At 39.7% G+C, this 19,191-nt stretch overlaps 1 protein-coding gene across 1 annotated transcript; it reads left to right on the forward strand.

The window, feature by feature from the left end:
* The first annotated feature begins 7,458 nt into the window (after positions 1-7,458).
* On the forward strand, positions 7,459-11,736 carry LOC124159622 (piggyBac transposable element-derived protein 2-like). The gene is made up of 3 exons (XM_046535541.1): positions 7,459-7,588; positions 10,131-10,233; positions 10,713-11,736. The coding sequence occupies exons 1-3, from the start codon at positions 7,459-7,461 to the stop codon at positions 11,734-11,736; spliced, it is 1,257 nt and encodes a 418-aa protein (XP_046391497.1).
* The last annotated feature ends 7,455 nt before the right edge of the window (positions 11,737-19,191 follow it).

Raw genomic sequence — 19,191 nt, forward strand, 5'->3', positions numbered from 1 at the left:
AAATTGAGTATGGGGATTAGTTCAAAAAATGGCCACCAAAATCCAGCACTCAGTCCACGTTTTAGGAAATGCACGGCGAAAATACATGAGCGTAGGAGTACTTACTACAGGGTTAAACAAGGAGTAGGAATAGAGCATACTGGCAGTGAGACGGGCAAGAAAAGAGACGGGAGAGACTTAAATCCATCCTATTCGAGGGGGATTTCTCGCGCAGCAGCGAACGGAAGCTGCGGCAGCGCCACGGCCTAACGAGCGGACGGGACTCGAAGTAGCAACGGCGTAAGTCCTGACGGCGGAAGGACACTCCGAGAGCACAGGAAGGAAGCAGCCGAGAGAGATTCAAATAAAAAGAAAAGCCGGAAAGCACTACAGCCCAGGGTCGCATCCGATAGCCATGGAAGGCTCTCTCACTCGCGCACAGAGATGAGCGCACTTAATTGCTTGCGCGCGGAATAACGACGCCTTTGCGATGCACTCTAATGCAGATTCGTAAACCTCGGAAAAGGAAAACAATCCCCCTCCTCACCGCCATTCTCGCGCTAAAAGTCTTCATTTATTCTTTACGAGCAAAAAATCCCGCTGACTTTCGAGGGGAGGGAATATACCAGAATTTAATAACACATCTCCTACAATTACAGTATTCCACGTAATTTTACCTGTCTAGACTTGTAGTGCACAGAGCTCAGCGTCTCTGGTGGTGACAGGTGTAACAAACACCGCAACATAACTACCGTATGCTAATTTGGGCAATTTCAAGTCAAATATTTTGAATCTTTCTAAAGTTAGATAATTGTGCTGGCTATTTTTTTCATCTCCCCGTAAACAGTACATTTACGGCCTTGACAACAGGGAAATAACAATTAAGAATGACGGACATTCACAAACGCCCATGCCCAGGATAGGTGCAACCCACCCAGGCGGGACTCGAACCCGTGACCTTCGGTTTGGCAGGCGAGGACTTAAACCCTGGCTGCCACCGAGGCCGACGAAGGCATTTTGTCACGACTTAGCAATACTATTTTAATTGTAAACATCTCGCGATGATCACTAATTTTTCATCAGCGGCAGGAAGATTGATACGTGAAGTTACATGCCAGAATGCTTCTTAAGCAGCCCGTGGGAACCTACCTCAATCGGTAGAATACTTAAATAATAAACATGGGCTGAAACAGTGATAGGTTAACTAGAGTAGGGAGTGAAAACTAACCCTGAGCCACAAGACCTATGAGACAGCTGTCAGCTGTTTGTTTGATAACCCGGAACAAGACCTAAACTCGTCCTCTTACACATTATGAAATTCTTTTGAAACGGAAATCTTGTATGCGAAAGGCAAAAGAACAGTAATAGCCTTTGAAAGCTGACTCGCTTCATTTGGTTCGCTATGCATTAGAAGATAGAAAGCCGAATAAAAATGGAAAAGGACGGCCAGACGCAAACTAGAGAAGTAGTAAAAAAAAGCAGTGCATGTCCAGCGAAAACCTAACGTCTCGTTGCAGAGACAATAAATAATAAAGAGTGATTCATATTTAGTTTCTCGGGCCAAAGCAAATTATATAACAATAGATAATTATAAATAATTTTCTAAAATGAAGTCTGCATTGACCAAATTTCATCGCATCTACCATTCAATGATGTGTTAAAAACCGATATTTATTGATATAGTTGAGATAAACCGCAGAAAAGCGCACAAAATGTGCAATAGTTCGAAAAAAATCATTTCGTTAAGTTTGAAATACTTGAGTATTATAGTAAATTTGAACAATAGCTGATCAATAATTGATGGATTGAATATATAATTGAAAACATATTTAAGAGATTAAGAAATACAAGAAACGAATAGGAAAAAAATAGGAAATTGCGATTTATATTTACTCGCGACCACGTTTTAGCATTAAATATCACTTCTATGTTAACAACAACAGAATAAGAACAGACAAAAACTGCAAAATTGATGAAAGCCGTATCTATAAAGATCCAGACTACCTGAACAATTTTATTATTTTACATGACGAGATTGTAAGGGTGTTGTCGCCAAATCTTTGTTAGAATTAAATAACTCCAATGCATTCATAAACCACATCCAAATTACTTGTAATTTTAAACCATTTATTTCCAATAAACTTTACAGAGTAAATAGTGTCGTACACTAGAGTTCTAAAAACCTAAATCTGTGTCATCATCAACGGCGTTTATCATGGCATCGTTCCAATATTTCAACTCCTAAAATGGATTACCTCCAAGTAATTGAACTGTTTGTCCTTAATTAATGAGACGCGCCTTATCTCTTCAAGAAACACTTTGAAGTGATCCTGACAAATATCCTTCCCACACACTCGTATTACCCATCCCACTATGGATATATGAGACGCGTAAGTACTTCGACCTAATTTTTATCATTATTTCACGACGAAACATTGAATGAAAGGGTAACAAGTTTTGTGTAAACAAAATCCGAAGTACAGAAAATGAATAGTTTTTTTGAATGCCATTTACAGGGCTCATTAACTTTTCCGCATCATGCACCAAATACACACAACTAATTCTTTGATGCTTTATTATTTTTCGTCCTTACTGAAAATCGGAGTAAACTATGAAGCTGCCATGCATTTCTCAGTCCTAACTATGAAAGCATCACAGCAAAGCAGCCTCCTCACGACATCCTACGAAGAGAGAGCCTACACTTTCATACAAACAAAAATGTTTTCCCCAGGTGATTCCGGCAGTAAGTGGGAATGACAGGAATATGTTGGAGCGGAGAAATGTTGGCCCAGAGGGCACAATCGAATATTGGCAAGGCGTGGAAGTAGGAATCACAAGGGGGCCGCAGACAGCGCTCTCAGACGGGGGCCGATGTCACACAAGTTTCCTCGCAAGGAGCCGAGCAGGGGCCGAGTTTAAGTTCGCGAGGAGACGGCATGTAAGTGTCAGGGACAAGTTTGACATTTCCCAGCGGAACTAAACCCGAGAAATGTGGATGGACGCCCTCTCACGGAGAAATCAGGGCCTAGAACTAGGAGGAAACTTGAAACCCTGAGTTCTCTAGGGGGCGGCGGGGGGGGGGGGGGGAACTTTCACAACAATATGCCGGTGAGGAAGACCAATATACCAGTGATTCACTTAGGTTTGATGAATTGAAGCCGGGTGTGTGCATAGAGAGAGTGGAATCATTCATTGTCAAGATTTGATGATGATGATGAAAATATGATGGCATACGGCGCCCAAAGTACTACAGCAGCATCACAGAAGCATAGAAAGTAACTGCCACCGCCTCATAATAATTCATGAAGTAAAATTCAATATGGGGTAATATACATGAAATTCCTCCCTGATTACAATTTAAATTTAACCAAAAATACAGACAACTCTTCAATTCTCTTCACGCAAATTACTTCAAATGCACAATATTTGAAATCTCCCTCAAGCGATGCGATTCTAAAATAATGAAACACGATACAAACACTTCTCCTTACCACACTTTCATACAATGCATAGGCCATGTATATTTTTCCCTTCTTTCATGTTTGAGCCATCAATAATCCAAAGCATACGCAGCATAACCACACCAACACTATATCTTCCCTCACTGATGCTTCATCAAACACACATGTATACCAAACAGCCCTCAAGTGATGCTCATTCCAACCTCCCGCAAGATAACAAGACTCTCGCCGCCTCTCGCTGTGCCGTTTGTTACCTTCGTTTACAACTATTGGTCCCAGCGTCACATGAAAACAGCTGGGTATATACGTCCTTTTAAGATATCGCAGTGATGAATTTTGCGGCTAAATTGTTGTCTTCAAACCTCAAAGAACTTGAGAAACCTGCTAAATTCTGTGGTACGTCAAAACTGCCAAAAGTTGAAGTCTCCATAAGTTGAAATATTTTGAGAAGAAATGGAAAATTTGAATTTTCTTAACTTAATAAAAGAATTTTTAATTTTGAGTGTTTCAACTTTGATTTCACTCTTGACTGTGGAAGTGTTTTAATTTAGACTTCAGCGACTAGAACATACACAGAGTTCATGGAAATGTGTTTTCCAGCGCTCAAAGTAAAAAAGATTGACGCTCATCACGTGAAGTACAAGAAGGTAAACTCATTAAAAACTCAGACTTTTCAAGAAAACAATCTACATATTGATAAAAGAACTCAGTATTCAAATTCGTTACACCACTTCAAACTAGCATAATAAAGAACTTCACATTACTGTTCCACAAATCATCCGTCAAGTTATCTTATGCAAAAAATAAATCATGGCGTATAAGAAAAAAAAATGCAAGGTAATTTCAGAGAAAGATGGTTAATTCACTAATTTTTATAATTTCACGAGAGAATTTTTGTCCTGCACGTAGCTTAGTATTTGTTAGCACCACTTCGCATTGAACTGACGTAAAAAACACATTTCCAACATCGTACCTTCGAAACTCCAGGGAAAATCCTTACATCAACCGAGCAAAACATAAAATTCATCCTGGAAATATGCAAAAAAAATCCTGTATTTATGTATTCAATTGATTAAGGTTTTAGAATTAGATTTTCATGGATTATTTATGAAATATTCTGGCAGTCATCCCTCACTTTGTGAACATCCCTCACTTTAATACACGATAAGGCCAACTCCCTTCCATTTTGGCTAAAAATCCTTTTCTTACCTCTCCCTCGTTTACCAAAATTCTACCCTCTTAACACTGTTTTCAACATCCCCTCCCCGCTCGGAAACTCACTTTATCAGTTCTACATAAAACATAGATATTATTGAATTTAAAAAAATGTAAGAGACAAATCAATTACGTCGATGGAGAGCTAAGTGGTGATGCGAGGACGTTTTCCGGAAACCAGCCGATAGGAGAGTTTATGCTGTGTGTTCTTTTTTTTGCACATGCATACATTAATTAAATCGGAAGGGACGATAAAATGCAAATCACGCGGGGTGGCTCGCTTGCTTGGTGGAGTGCGGAAGGCTAACACGCGACGCGGGACGCAGGGGACGAGGGGGGCAGACAACGATTAATTACGGGCCGAAACAACCGCAGGACGAAAATACGGCTGGCAACCTGTTCAGCACCAAACCATCCCGGATACTCGATCGAATTAAGGGGTGTGGCAAGGCCAAGTCCATCAGTCACCGATACGAAGCATAAAACAAAAAAATAAACGGTCGATTGAAATAGAAAAAATGATGAGTTAATGCAACCATGACGATAAAATGACGTTAAGATATGAAGGAAAGATACTTTGCCGTTTTCTACAAAAGTATTTATGCAAAAAGAGCAAAGTATCTTTACTTTATATCATACAATGAATGAACTGCCACGAAGTATCGACATCCACCAATAATTTCAACAAAATGACGTTAGCCTAACAATAAATTAGCTGGAACCAGTTCACTACTTCCATCTACAGCTTCTAATTATCACTCACATCATACAGTTGGGGAAAAAGGAAAACGATGTCCCAGAATGAGTCATTCGAGCAGAAGAAATAGTGAAGGATGTAAAGAGAGGAAATACTTAAGAAAGAAATGGTTAACAGATGAGAGAGCGGAGTGAAAAGTTGCATCGAGGCATTCTTTGATTGATGTCTTATGACGAGGATTATATAGTGTATTCTACTGCTTAGGGTAGGTTCACATTTATCATTTTACGAATGATCCCGTGTTGTGCACCTGTCACATTCAACTTCCCTCTTCAATTCCCAATAAGCCCTAATTCCAATATTTCTACCCACAAACCCTGCGATTTTTCCGTCCCCTCCCATTTTATTTAACGTTCTTCCGTCAGACACTGTATCAGCACCACCTCCAAGCCAAGTATTCGCTCCAACCAAACCGTCTGTCTCGCCCACCATATCTAGTACTTGCTCTTTCCTTTTTTAAAAATGAATTAAAAAGATGAAAGATGGGAATTTCAAATTGGAACTTTCGCTCAATAAAGTAGTAGAACTGCCGCTTAAGAATACAAGAAATAGATCATCCGATTCGCAATGCAATCCAAACTCTTATGTTCTCTTGGCAATACTTTCGAAGAAGAATACGTTTTCAATACATTTTATTGGTGCGCGTTGTAAGTCCTTTCAAACATTGCTGGATGTGTGATGGCGAGACTTTATGCACGGGTGAAGATTTTTCATTCTGTGGTATTCAGTCCCATAATTACCGCCATGATGTCGTTTTCCATCTCCGTTGAAGTATTCTCAGCCTTCATACGGAAAAGAGTTGAATTAAAGGGTGTTTTCCACGACTCCTTACTCCCACCCTTTTCCCTACATTCACTAACAATATCACACTAACAAGGGGAGTGTCCGAAAACCGGTCTCAGATTTCAATCAAACTTAGTATAGTTGTAGTCCATCGGGAGCTGTCCACGAATCGACTCCCATATACGGTTGGGTTATATAACCAATAATTAAAACAAAGAACGCAGTAAAACATTTACAGGTCTAATATCTTCCCTTAGAAATGGACCTACTTCAAGGAGGAGTCGTAGCCCGGGTGGTTACGGTGTTCGACTTCTATCCAGAAGTTCTAGAATCGATTCTCGGATGCACTACTTTTTTCGTAAATTGTTTCTACTTTTCATTTTAATTTTTCCACATTACTTTTTCAATTTTCTTCACACTTCACTTCACATTTCACTCAATATTTCAAAGGCCCGCATTCGAAAATCGTTCGAATAAAGGAAGTATAATAGACCTGTAAATGTTTAAAAGCTTTTTTTGTAAAAACTACTGGTTATATAACCCCTGTAAGACCCTTTGCATCGAACCCCCTCCTCCAGCCACCCTTTTCTGACTGGCTTTTGGAACATACACTACCTAAAATTAACCTAAAAAAACTCTCAAAGGAGGCAGAGGTTACTTAAATAATTTCCGCTTTGATGAAAGCCCACAAATGCAATGGTGAAATAATCAGTCAGACATAGAAATAATGAGAGGAAAATGAAACCACGCAGAATGAAATGGTCGAGTTAACATTATAAATACTTACTCATTGAATTTAAACATAAAAAATACATGCATTATTTAAATACGCACAGGAATCACTGAGTGATACGACGAACCGAAATAATAAATATCCGTATAATATGTATGACGTGATAGGTGCAATAACACGTAATTGTAAATCACGATAAAAGGTAGAAGGCTCAGCGGGAATAGAAACTTATGTTGCCAGCGGAATTGATCCCTGGTGAAACATACCCATTGAAAGATCAAGCAGCATCGCCCTCAAAAACCAATCACCAACTTGGAAGAGGGGATTACAGCCAGTGACCCCCCTAGACAATGAGCGAAACTATCCCAGTTGGATCCATTACTGTCCTCCCAACTCTCCAACTATTATTAGGTGGCCTTATGGATTGTTCCATCTCCCAACTCCTCCTCCGAAAGGGCTCTTCAAACTGGCGTCTGTCTCCGCGCTGGGACCGTACGTCGGAGAACATTAATTAATCCTATTAGCGGCAGATGGCGAGAGTGAAATATGGAACGGAGGGAGGTTTGGGAACGGGAGGGAAGGAAAGAGACGAGCTACGTACTACATATGTAATACTGAGCACATGGAATGGGGATGGGGAGGCGAGCAGTAAAAGGGAACGTAAGTGGAGGGGAACTAAGCTCGTACTGCGAGAGAAAACGTAGAAGAACAAGTTTGAGAGGAAGATTCGAGAATTTGATCATTCATAATTATTTGATAAAAATTACTACCTCAAATTCATTATGAATACAATACTACTAGGTCCAAAACTGAATCACCACGGTAACTAAAAAACTATTTATTTAAACAGAAAACAAGAGTTCATTAACGTAATTACTTTATACAGGGATGTTGAACATTTCCCGCACCTTAACGGTAGAGAGACTTAAGTAAAAAAAAGCATGAGCAGAATTACCATGGTTAATTAATACTTTACATTAATTAAAATAATAAAATAAATAAATCACTGTCGAACAAAGTGAAAATTTCTTGTTCTTCAAGACAGCGCATTGTGACGGATTTTCTATTTCCACGTGATATAAAAATTATGTTCCATTCATTTAAGTTTTCAAAATTTTTGCAGTTAATTCGCAGCGATGCTGAGGATTAGTGACGAAATTGATGCTATTATGAGCCATACATTATTTTCAGTTGACTTAACCCAATAAACATTCACCATCGTGCACGAAACTAAACGGAAAAATAATCAGCTTTTGAAGGTTAAGCTCATATACATGCCATTCCAAGCAACTATAAAATATTTTTTTTAAATAGCAGCGTGCGGTGTAACTTGGTGAAAATATTTTGGAAACTTCACAGAATAACCATTCGACATATTTATCTCACAATTAGGTTACCATAGGCACCAAGAAAAGTATTATAAAAAAGTACTCATATTAAAGAACTTAACACGGCTTTACAAAAGCGCAATAATTACAAATTTCGTTAATTTGTACACGTTTCTCCGTGGACATGCGTAGTTATGCTATGCCTGAAAGTTTTTGAACTTATTTTAACTCCACAAGTTCTAATTTACTACAGACTGGTAGCGTTCAATTATCCGTGGACTAATCAAATAATAACTAAAAGGGCGAGGAGTCTTTTCTATTTGGAAATAGGGAAAAACATGTTTAAGGAATAAACAAACCTTTGCGGATACTGCAAGGTGAAACGGATATCAATTAGTTTAAGGTCAATAAAGTTCTACGTTTTATGAATATATAAACCACTTCGTGAGATCCACTATGAATACTGACACCGACCATGGTTACGACACTTATGTCATTATCAAGCCTGAACCTCGCACGCTCTATTTGAGGCTCGGTTTATTGGCATTCATTCAGTATGTGAGGCACATAGCGCAGGTGAGGGAAGAGGGGAAGTTCATATAAGCTAAGAAAGGACCTCGCCCCTCTCCATACTAATTACTATTCTTGATAATGATACAAGCATCGAAAACATGGTCGGTGTCAGTTAATATTTCAGAGCGGAGCGTAACAAGATAATTATGTTTCCCTATATAATGCTTCCACTTAAGAGAGGATAGTTATGTAAGACTTTTAAGAAAACGTTAGTGAATAGTCTAATCTGGAGTGTAGCGCTTCACGGTGCGGGCTCATGGACACTTAGAAAGGAGGACGAGAGAAGATTGTAGGCGTTCGAGATGTGGGTGAAGTGAAGGATGGAGTAGGTGAAGTGAACGGAGAGGAGGAAAAACGAAGAAGTGCTGGATGTGGTGGGTGAGTAGAGGCAGCTTCTAGATGAGATACGGAGGAGACATAAGGAATGGAGTACTTCTTGAATACGCCATGGAAATCTACCTCAATCGGAATAATACTTTAAAAAATAATGATATTCTTCTTCAAAGCTAAGTCGGAAACCTTACAAAGTTCAAGATGAAGCCTGAGAGATCCTCGGCATATTAAAAGTTAATGACTGCATTATCCACGCGAGTCTTTCACTTAGTGAGCAGATGTTAATAAACTAAATCAGATTAATCGTCAACTGGGAATGATGAGAATATTGGGTACAGAGAGTGCGGAGCAGATGGCAATGAGAGAAAAGCGAATGCGTGGGCGCGACAACCCGTGGGAGATGACAAATGTAACGTTTCCTCCGTGGCACTCCGGAGGCACAATCGGCAAATGTGTCTCACACTCCTTTGCCGCCCCCAACTCCTGCTGGAAGAATTTGCGCCCCGGAGACGGCAGGGGGCGTTAGACGTCGCGGACGAAATGAAGGCAGCATGTTTCCACGTGTGACAATTGAGTTTTGAGCCCCGGGCCAACCCTCCAACCGCCACGCAGCAGAGAGTTGAGTGAAGCAGAATACGAAAGGATCTCTCAGCTTATTTGAACTTTCCATACCCTCGCTTGCACATCCACAACATAGCGTAATAAACATCGAATATGTTCATGCGTGGGATCTACTTATTGGGCTAATACGAATCGGACTTAATGATCCTAATACCTAGTTCGTCTTAAAAGATGACGAGAAAAGGTTGTTTACTATTTTTTACCTTGCGTAACACAAGCATGCACACGCTAACTACTATTAACCCATTAGTGCCCGTCGGCAACTTTAGTTGCCATGCTACATTTTGTCTCATACAACGTTTACCAAGTAGTCAATTCATATGATTCTTCGTGTGTGCTTTTACTAGACCTTACATTGTTGGCCAGCGCTGCTCGTTCCTCGTCAGTTCGATTGCGTTTCGCGTACTGGTCGGATTACTGCAGCTCCTCCAGGTGTTCAGCCGACGACTGGTGACTATCTTCTTTATCATGTTAGCTGAGGACTTTTTCCGTATTATATTCACTAATATTTATTTTTCAACTTATAGTGAAAGCTTTAATGAATTACTATCCAAATTATTACGTAGAAATATGGTTTTGTTTTTTTTCTATGCCAATGTAAAAAGTGATGGCAACTTAAGTTGCCGACGGGCACTAGCGTAGTCAAAAATTGCAAATATTCGTATTCTTTTGATTTAATTCAGTTTCAAAGTAGTATAAGTACTTAAACAGTAGCTATTAAAACTTTATTGAGTACTTTTGAACTTTTCATGCATTATTCGGTGTTTTGTTCTTCTAATCTTCCTAAAATATCGATATATTTTTGATTAAATAGCAGGTTGCCCATTTTTTTGGCATTGGGAAAAAGCACTATTATTTGCAAATTCTATCGAAATAAGGTCGGTTTCATTTGCTATGTTACACACCATTGTTTATTAATTCGCTTTTAGGGCCCATAGGAATTGTATTAAACGAGGCTTGCGCCTGAATGAAATTCTAGATGCCCTATTGGAGGACGATGTTTCCCCGGAAAGCATTGCCATTTGCCCTCCCGTTGAAGAGAAGGGAATGATAAGCGATCAGGATTCCGATCTTTCTGACGAGGAGGTGGAAGGAGACTTCAGCCATCTTCCGGCTCGTATTCTGCAGTCAGAGGTTCATGCTGACTTCTCCGAGGAGGCTGAGGAGAGATTGGTCCAGAATGGACGGGGTAATTTCAGTGAAATGTGTGAAACCTCGGTAACGCTAACCGTGAAGAAGCCCAAGAAGCGAAAGCGTTGTTACCCCGTGCGATGTTGGGAGGAAAACTGTCAGGACTTTGCTTCCAAAATTGAAAATGTATCGCCAAAATATCTCCCCAATGCGGAAGACCATTTGCGCGAAACTGTGAACTCCCCATTTGATGCCTTCAAAGCAATTTTTTCGGAATGTTTAGTGAATCGTATAGTCATAGAAAGCAACCGGTATGCCGCCCAACATCTTGTTCATGGTTTAGAGGCAACAAGTGACGAAATACATTCATTAATAGGGGTAATGCTTTTGTCAGGATACCACCGCCTCTCTCAAAAGAGAATGTATTGGAAGGTGGACCCGGATTGCCACGTGAAAATAGTTGCGGATGCAATAAGGCGAAACAAGTTTGAAAATTTACTTCGCTACCTTCACCTGGCAGATAATGATGCTAACAATGGGAGTGACCGAATGTACAAGGTACGTCCTTTGTTTGATTTCCTCAACCAGGCATTCAAACAAATAGAACCGGGGAACAGTTTGAGCATCGATGAGAGCATGATTCTCTATTACGGCCGGCATGGGAGCAAACAGTTTATTAGAGGAAAACCCATTCGCTTTGGATTCAAGCTGTGGGTTGCTGCTGATCCAACAGGCTACATACATCATGCTGAGCCTTACTGCGGTTCATCCACTCGTCTTCCTGACACTGGGTTGGGCCAAGGGGGGGGGACGTTGTGTTAGGTTTAGCAGAGGATTTCGACAACCTATTTACGTCAGTTGAACTTTTAACTGAGTTGACCAAAAAAAGATTGGGAGGAACAGGGACATTGCGAGAAAACAGAGTCGGATCAAATATGAAGCTACCTGACAAGAGGGCTTGGAAAAAGACGAACAGGGGTTCTACCGGTTTTTCCACTTCTTCTTATCTAATTGCGGTACGGTGGAATGATAACGCCGTTGTCACCGTTCTCTCAAATTGTGAACCCATGGAGCCTATGAAAAAATCAACTCGGTATTCCAGGGCAGAAAAAAAGATTCAGTTTGTTGATGTTCCAGGTACAATCGCTAGGTACAATGCAAATATGGGCGGGGTGGATATTTGCGACCAATTTGTTGAAACCTATCGCACAGCAATCAGGACAAAGAAATGGTGGTGGCCATTCTTTGCCTGGGCGGTAGACATTTCAGTGGTCCAAGGATGGCTTCTTTATAGAAGATTATTTGGTAATGAAATGCCCCAACTTGAATTCAGGCGCCAGTGTGCAATTTTTCTCCTTAAATCTTTTGCTGTTGCCCCGTTGTCACCAGGAGTGCGGTCACCATTTTCGTCTTCTCCGAGAAATAATTTTCGCCGAGATCACAAAGATCACATAATTGGGAGGGGGAATTCAAAGTATCGGCGATGTCGTGTTTGTAAAAAAAGAACACAGTATCTTTGCACAAAATGTGATGCACCACTGCATGCTAACAAATTTTTCGGAGATTTTCATTCGTAGTGTGTAAAATGTGTTTCTTTAATTTCCTATTGTTCCTTTGGGCGCATTGTTGTGAAAGAAATGAAAGTAATACATTTTGTTCAAATTTTCAATATATTCATTCTATAATCTATTGCACAAACTACATCTTAAAATTACTGTGCTTCATTTTTTTTCTGAAAATGTATATGATCTTGAGTTTTTTCTGCCAGTCCGTGTTAATAAGTTTTATTTGTTTGTAAAAATGAAACATATCAAGTGTTGTCATTTTTGTAAATGCGATTTATTTGAAAAATATATGTGCAATATTAACAATTGTTTTAAGCTAATAAAGTTCAAAAGAACATTTTAAAAGTGTCGCGATAGGTTATCGAATTCACAGAAAATCATTACCCATCTTGCCAGAATAACATCCCATTCTTGTGTGAGGAAATGGTAAGAATATTATAAAATAGCAGTGCCCGAATGCAAATATTTCATAATCTCCTCTATTGCATTGCAATAGGAGCACAGCATTTATTTTGAAGAAGTTAACCTCAAAAAACCACTGGTAAACTGAAAAATAGCGAAGATGGAATGAAGTTTGCATATTTTGACTATGCTAGTGCCCGTCGGCAACTAAAGTTGCCACTTCAGAAAACAATGAAAAAATTATTATTGAGTGCTAAATTTAATATATGTTGTTTCAAAAACTCCTAAGACCATTTTTTGAAGATATTGTTCAAATATAACAACTAGGGAATTATGGGCACTAATGGGTTAAAGGTACTCCATTAGTTAAAGTATGTTGATATGGTGCTTTTTGAGAATCGAAACCGCACACACCTTCTTCCAAAATTGAACTGCCCTCTTCTATTTCCAATGCGGCTAATTTCATAATGTTTCTATCCCTAATACCAATAATCCTTTACCCCTTCCCGCTTACCTTGTCTTCTTCCCACCTACACTGATTTTATCATCCCCTCCCCGCTCCGCTGAGCACTCGCTCCATCCAAACCCTTTGACTCCTCCTTATCTCCAATAGTTTCTATTCCTAGTCCTCCATGTCCAGCACTTCGTCGTTGCTTTTTCTTTCCGCCCACTCTACCTTCTCCATTCTCCTCCACACCCACATCTCGAACGCCTACAGTTTTGAACAGGGGCGCTGACTTATAAAAAATATTGGGGGGGCCCATATCGAGGGTCTTACCCCGGGAAGAGGTTAAATTCAAAGTGTGTCTCAGCAGCGTAACACTATCATAATTCACACCACTTGTTTTCAGTTAACCTGCTTACTACCTAAAAATTATTTGTTTTAACACAATATTGAATGTATTTTAAAAGGTATCTATCGTCAAACATGGGAAAATACCAATATATTTCTGTGACTTCCCAAAGCATTATATAACTTAATTATTTTCTTGAATTATTGAGGGGGCTCCGCCCCCCCTAACGAATCTTTGAGGGGGCTCGGGCCCCCTCAGGCCCCATGAAGTCGGCGCCACTGGTTTTGAATTTATATCATCATCATGACTAAACCATCCTAAGATTGGTATGACGCAGCTCTCCATTCCTCTCTCCTATCCGCTAGCCTTTTCATAGTGACGCATTTCTTCTCTACTACATCGTTTACAGCCTGTCCGATGTAATTTATTCGCGGTGGTCCCTTGCCCTTCTTCCCCTTTCTTTTTCTTGACTTTCTGATCCTTTGATCAGACCATTACCTCATAATATAGCAAACTAAGTTGTCCAGTATTCACCTTAAGGTTTCAAGAAGACTTACTTTTTATCCCACCCTTCGTAGAGGCACTGGATACATTTTAGCGCTTCACTTGCTCTCAAATTCTTCAATAATCAACCCCCGTCACACGCCTATTTTCGGGTTAGTATGTAGATGTAGACAAAAAATAAAATCCCATAGTTTTATCACTAATACAGGGTGATTAGCGTATAGAAGGTAATATTTCACCAAAATCATATCCAATTGTCGACATCGAAACATTATCACAAGTATTAAAGCCAATATTCAACTTTCTCTCTCCTAACATTAGGCGGCATCATGTTCATTTCGAGCTAAAGTTAACAATGACAGGAGGGAATGCATCCCTCGTAATAATTTTGAATGCTTTTTATAGTTGTAAAGGAAAAGAAAATTCTAGCTTATTATTTCATTTCTTCACTATTCCAGCTTGAATCCGCATAAAACGTCTTCTATCATAAGCATTTTTTATTTCCCAAAAGCAATTTGAAATATAGTGGAAAAATGAGGAAAGTTCTACAGACCGGCCATTACATTATTTACATGAATCGTCTCTCGCGATCTCCGGGTCTTCCTCTCCTGCAAGTACAGCTCTTTCCTGACAAGACAACAGAAAACCCGTCCTTCTCAAGCGATGAAGACCAAAGTGCAAGCGACAGTTTGCTTTGTCGCACAGCACGACTGACCTAGAAAAGAATATCTACGATGCCGATCAAACATTTCGTTCGAGATTCAATATGATCTTAAGTTTTCAATACCTGAGAAGTTCCTTATTTACTGTATACAAACCTCCTTCAGTCCACAGCCAGGCTTAAAAAACAACATATCTCACGATCGAATTTCAAGACATGCATGTCATTTTAAAGTAGGCAAACATGCACGAGTTAACGCAAATAAATGAAAGGATTGATTTCAATGGACGTTAGTTAAATCAATCCTCTTCAGCCTACAAAAATGAAAAAAGTATTAACTCACCCATGTTACGGAATAATCCTCATCCACCTTATGTACATTTTTTAATATTGAACATTCTTGATTAGCATGACTGACGTAACTTTTAAGGTGCAGTCAGTTTTGAACATCAGTCAGATCAGTCTCTTTTTCCACTCTACGGTAATTCTAACGCGACATTCAGCGTCCCGCGTTCATCATGTGTACACAAATGGGGACAAAGTTATCCATTACAGTACACTAAGAAGAAAAATGAGTAACGCCTCTTTCATAGCTGTAATTTTTTCGACGACAGCTAGAACGGCTTGGATGGAAACTGTGGCGCTGCCCCAATAATTGCCTTCGTTGGAGGGACAGAGTCTGGGCAGGATGTTTTAAAGAGGATAGGAAATCAAGTCAGCGAATAATTCTAAAGATATGGTATGGTATTGGAGGAGGCTACCGACAGCTGAGTACATTTGCTCTATGAGGAAAGGGTATGGAAGGAAGGTTGGAAAGAACCCGGCGTTGGTATTAGTCTGCTAATAAATAAAGGCACCAAGGGGAATCACGGCTTAGCGTCCCATCGGACGGGTGAAGTGCTATACTTGAAATGTTCTCCACATAACATCAAAGTAGGGATTGGGCGGTCTCCGTAAATTCTCCACTACCGCCCGGATTGAAACCTGAGCTTCGGAGGTGAGAAGTAGCACTTTAGCACCAACACACCAACCCGATCCTTCTACATGTATATTTCTGTAAACATTGCACATAATGCCATAATAACAAGGCAGACAGAGAAAACGTCCCTTTTTCATGTTCTGTGATTTTTGCCTCTAATTGCATGTAAACTCAGAAAATTTCTCAAAGCTTTACAAACGCTCAAGAGTGCCACCTCTTGTATCACCACAGCAAATTGCATGCTGAGCTCCAAGCACAGATCCACTAGGTTTTCATTCATACACAAAAGAAAATGAATTAAGGAATAACTGAGTCTAAGAAAAAAAAACAGAACTTAGGGAAACAGTACGAAATAACCAAAATTGAGAAACCAGTGAGAAATAAGATACTACGCACTTAAAAATAATCGAGGAAAATATATTGCTCGTGGAATGAAGTCTTAGTGTGAAGAAGACGTTCAGTTTTGCAGTCACTTTAGCGGAAGTACAAAAATAGCTGCAATAACTGGATAATAGTAAAATAACGGATTTTCACGTTGATTCTTCTCCGGTTATTGCATCTCAATTCAGAACATTTATTTAAGTCCACGTTCTGCCTCATATTTCATCCATGCCAAAGTTAAAACAGACGGAAAAACACTGGTTTGGTACACAGAAACGAAAAGAAGTATTCGATTCACAGATATTCAACAGAAAAATTAAAACTGTCAGTTCTCATCAGGCATTGCAATATTTCCGCTGAATTTATTTTCGCACGACGTGTTTCGCGGTTATAAAATAATTTTTAAGACCATTTTCAAGTTGAAAATGTTGTAGTAACAAAGCCGTGCGAAAATGAATTCAGAGGAAACATTGCAATACCTTATTTGACTAATATGAATAACGTCCACCATACCGCGCAGCATGTCAAAAAATTTAAACTGTTGCGTGAATAGTTCGCGGGATCGCCACCGGGTCAGGAATTGCATTACTGCCGACGTTTCGCTATTGAGTGCCGAGTGAGAATTTTGTCCTGCTTACACACAGTCACACTCCGGTGGTCCATTCGCATCAGAAGTCCTCAGAATTCTTCACGCAGTCCATTCGGAAGGAATGCACAAAATCTTTCATTAAAACCGTTGTACGTATAGAAAGCAAAAAACTGGAAACATTTGAAACAACGGAAGAAATCCTACTTTTTTCAGTTACTTTTTCTTTCGACGACAGCTTCCACCGGGTGGAGAAACTTGAGATGTAGCCTCACACATTGTCTCCGCCGATGGAACTAGGCATGCCTCTTTAAAAGAAGACGAGAAATCCGGCAGGGGTCCAATTCCAACCGAATTTGATAGAGAGAGAGAGAGGGTTACAGGAGTCAGTGAGCGAAGCGAAAATTCAATTTTGTCGTCCTGCGCGGATGATGATGGCGAAAAAAAACTATGGAAACGGGGAAGCCGATGGGCGGCGACGGCAGCGGTGGCCATTTAACCGCTGGGGGCGCACAGAAATATTCCATTTGACACAGTCCGCTAGAATTTGCGTAGATAATCCACATCCATACATCGCGCTCCCCTGCACAATGGGGTCATTGTTTTCATAAGCGAAGGCTTCGGGCGCGAGTGGATGAGAGAAATGGAATGAAATAAAAAACTTGGTCTCGAAATGCCACAGCCGCTCGCGAAAGGACAGCGGTCAATTCAACTGAATATATACGATGTGTATATTCTATGGAAGCCTAGAGCAAGCACGCAAATTTAAAATTGCATTTAGAAAGTAATAGAAAAGAAAACTTAGCACTTGTCCATTGCATAGCAACTTATAGCCGACAATATGTTCTCACAATGACCAATTAAGAATATTAGATCGACGTTTATGATTTACATTTCCAAATTCTACCATGCCGGCACTACACATACAAGCTGGTTTTAAAAAGTGTCTTCGACGCGAAGATCGGGAAGTCGTCGGACACTAATGTTCCTCTGATTAAAATATTTCAAAACCTATGGAGAATAAATCACTAAGTCCAATAATAGCCTGTTTTGGCAATAAACAGTGATAAATATAGCATTAAAGGTTCTATTGACGAATTTTAAAGTTTATCTAAAGAATTTTATGGTTTTACGATGAGTGTGAATGTTCAACAAATGTTGAGCATCAGCAACCCGCGTGGCACCAAAAATGTCTGCCTGGGGTGGGGCGCGCTCACTCTTGTGGCCGTATCTCGGGAACCACTGGTCACAATTGGAAAATATTTTAGGAGCAGCATTCCAAATGTCCAGTGTGTTGTTAGTTACCATAGGAAATCAGTTGAAAAAAACCAGCGCTTTCTTATCGCCATTTATATCCGAAAAACATCCGAAAATACCAAAATTTCTCAACTTTGAGTGCGATGCGGCACTTTTTCCTGTTATCCAATTGCAATAATATTTTAAAGGATATGTTTTTACACCATTTGGCACAAAATGAGGGGGCGTCCCGAAATAAATTCGAAAAATCGAAAAATAAGGACCACCCTATTGGGTTATATGACACATATAGAGCGCGAGTATGCATGGAAAAGCTGCGCGCTCAGATCACGGATTCTTCGGAAACCAACCTGCCCCTTGGAAGGAACTTTACACCAAAGTTTTCATTGTTCTGACGGGAAAAATACTATTAGGAACTATTTCACCCAATTATTGCCACACTTATCAGATTCATTTCAGAATTTAATAGGGAACAACGAATCTACACTCCGATACACAATTTTAAATGCAATGCAAATACAAGAGTAAAAGTTTATAAAGGCATATTCAAGGAGCTTTCGAAGTGATTATTGAAAGTTTTTGGTACACGAGCGATTTCATTTTTCATGATTCCGTCATGGTGGCTAGAATGTTTCTTTGAACAGGTACAGAACCAAAGTTTTCCAAGAAGCAAGGATTGAGTCACCTAAAATTATTGGAAGCTATTATTACTTTTACCATTATTACAGTTTTATACCGATTACGTTACCATGGAATACTTAAGAAGTATTCTGGCAGTCAATCCATTTCTATTATAGTAAATTTCAATATTTATAATCGGATGTTCAAGCGTATATTTTGGGTTATAAATTATGCCTTTGACTTTGAGTCAGATACATTGAAATTAATTATTGATAATGGATGGACTACTGAAGTAAAGTATTGACATTTTACAATTACAATGGAGATAAATCTATCATTCTCAACGTAAATACTTAGTATACATTTCCCCACGATTATTTATTTGATTGCGCGAATGGTTCGATGATTTTACGGCATACTAGAGTACAATTTGTGGCGTAGTTATTTCTTTGCCTCAGGCGTTAGCGCAGTGGCGGCAATGCAAAACCGTGTGCATGGATCCGCTAAGGAGCACGATAGCGCCGCGC

Source organism: Ischnura elegans, chromosome 5 (assembly GCF_921293095.1).
Source record: "Ischnura elegans chromosome 5, ioIscEleg1.1, whole genome shotgun sequence".
NCBI classification, from domain to species: domain Eukaryota; kingdom Metazoa; phylum Arthropoda; class Insecta; order Odonata; family Coenagrionidae; genus Ischnura; species Ischnura elegans.

Coding starts and splice junctions, on each gene's coding strand:
- LOC124159622 (XM_046535541.1), top strand. CDS start 7,459: ATGGCGAGAGTGAAATATGGAACGGAGGGAGGTTTGGGAACGGGAGGG. Junction 7,589..10,130: donor GGCGAGCAGTAAAAGGGAAC/GTAAGTGGAGGG, acceptor TGCTTTTACTAG/ACCTTACATTGTTGGCCAGC. Junction 10,234..10,712: donor AGGTGTTCAGCCGACGACTG/GTGACTATCTTC, acceptor ATTCGCTTTTAG/GGCCCATAGGAATTGTATTA.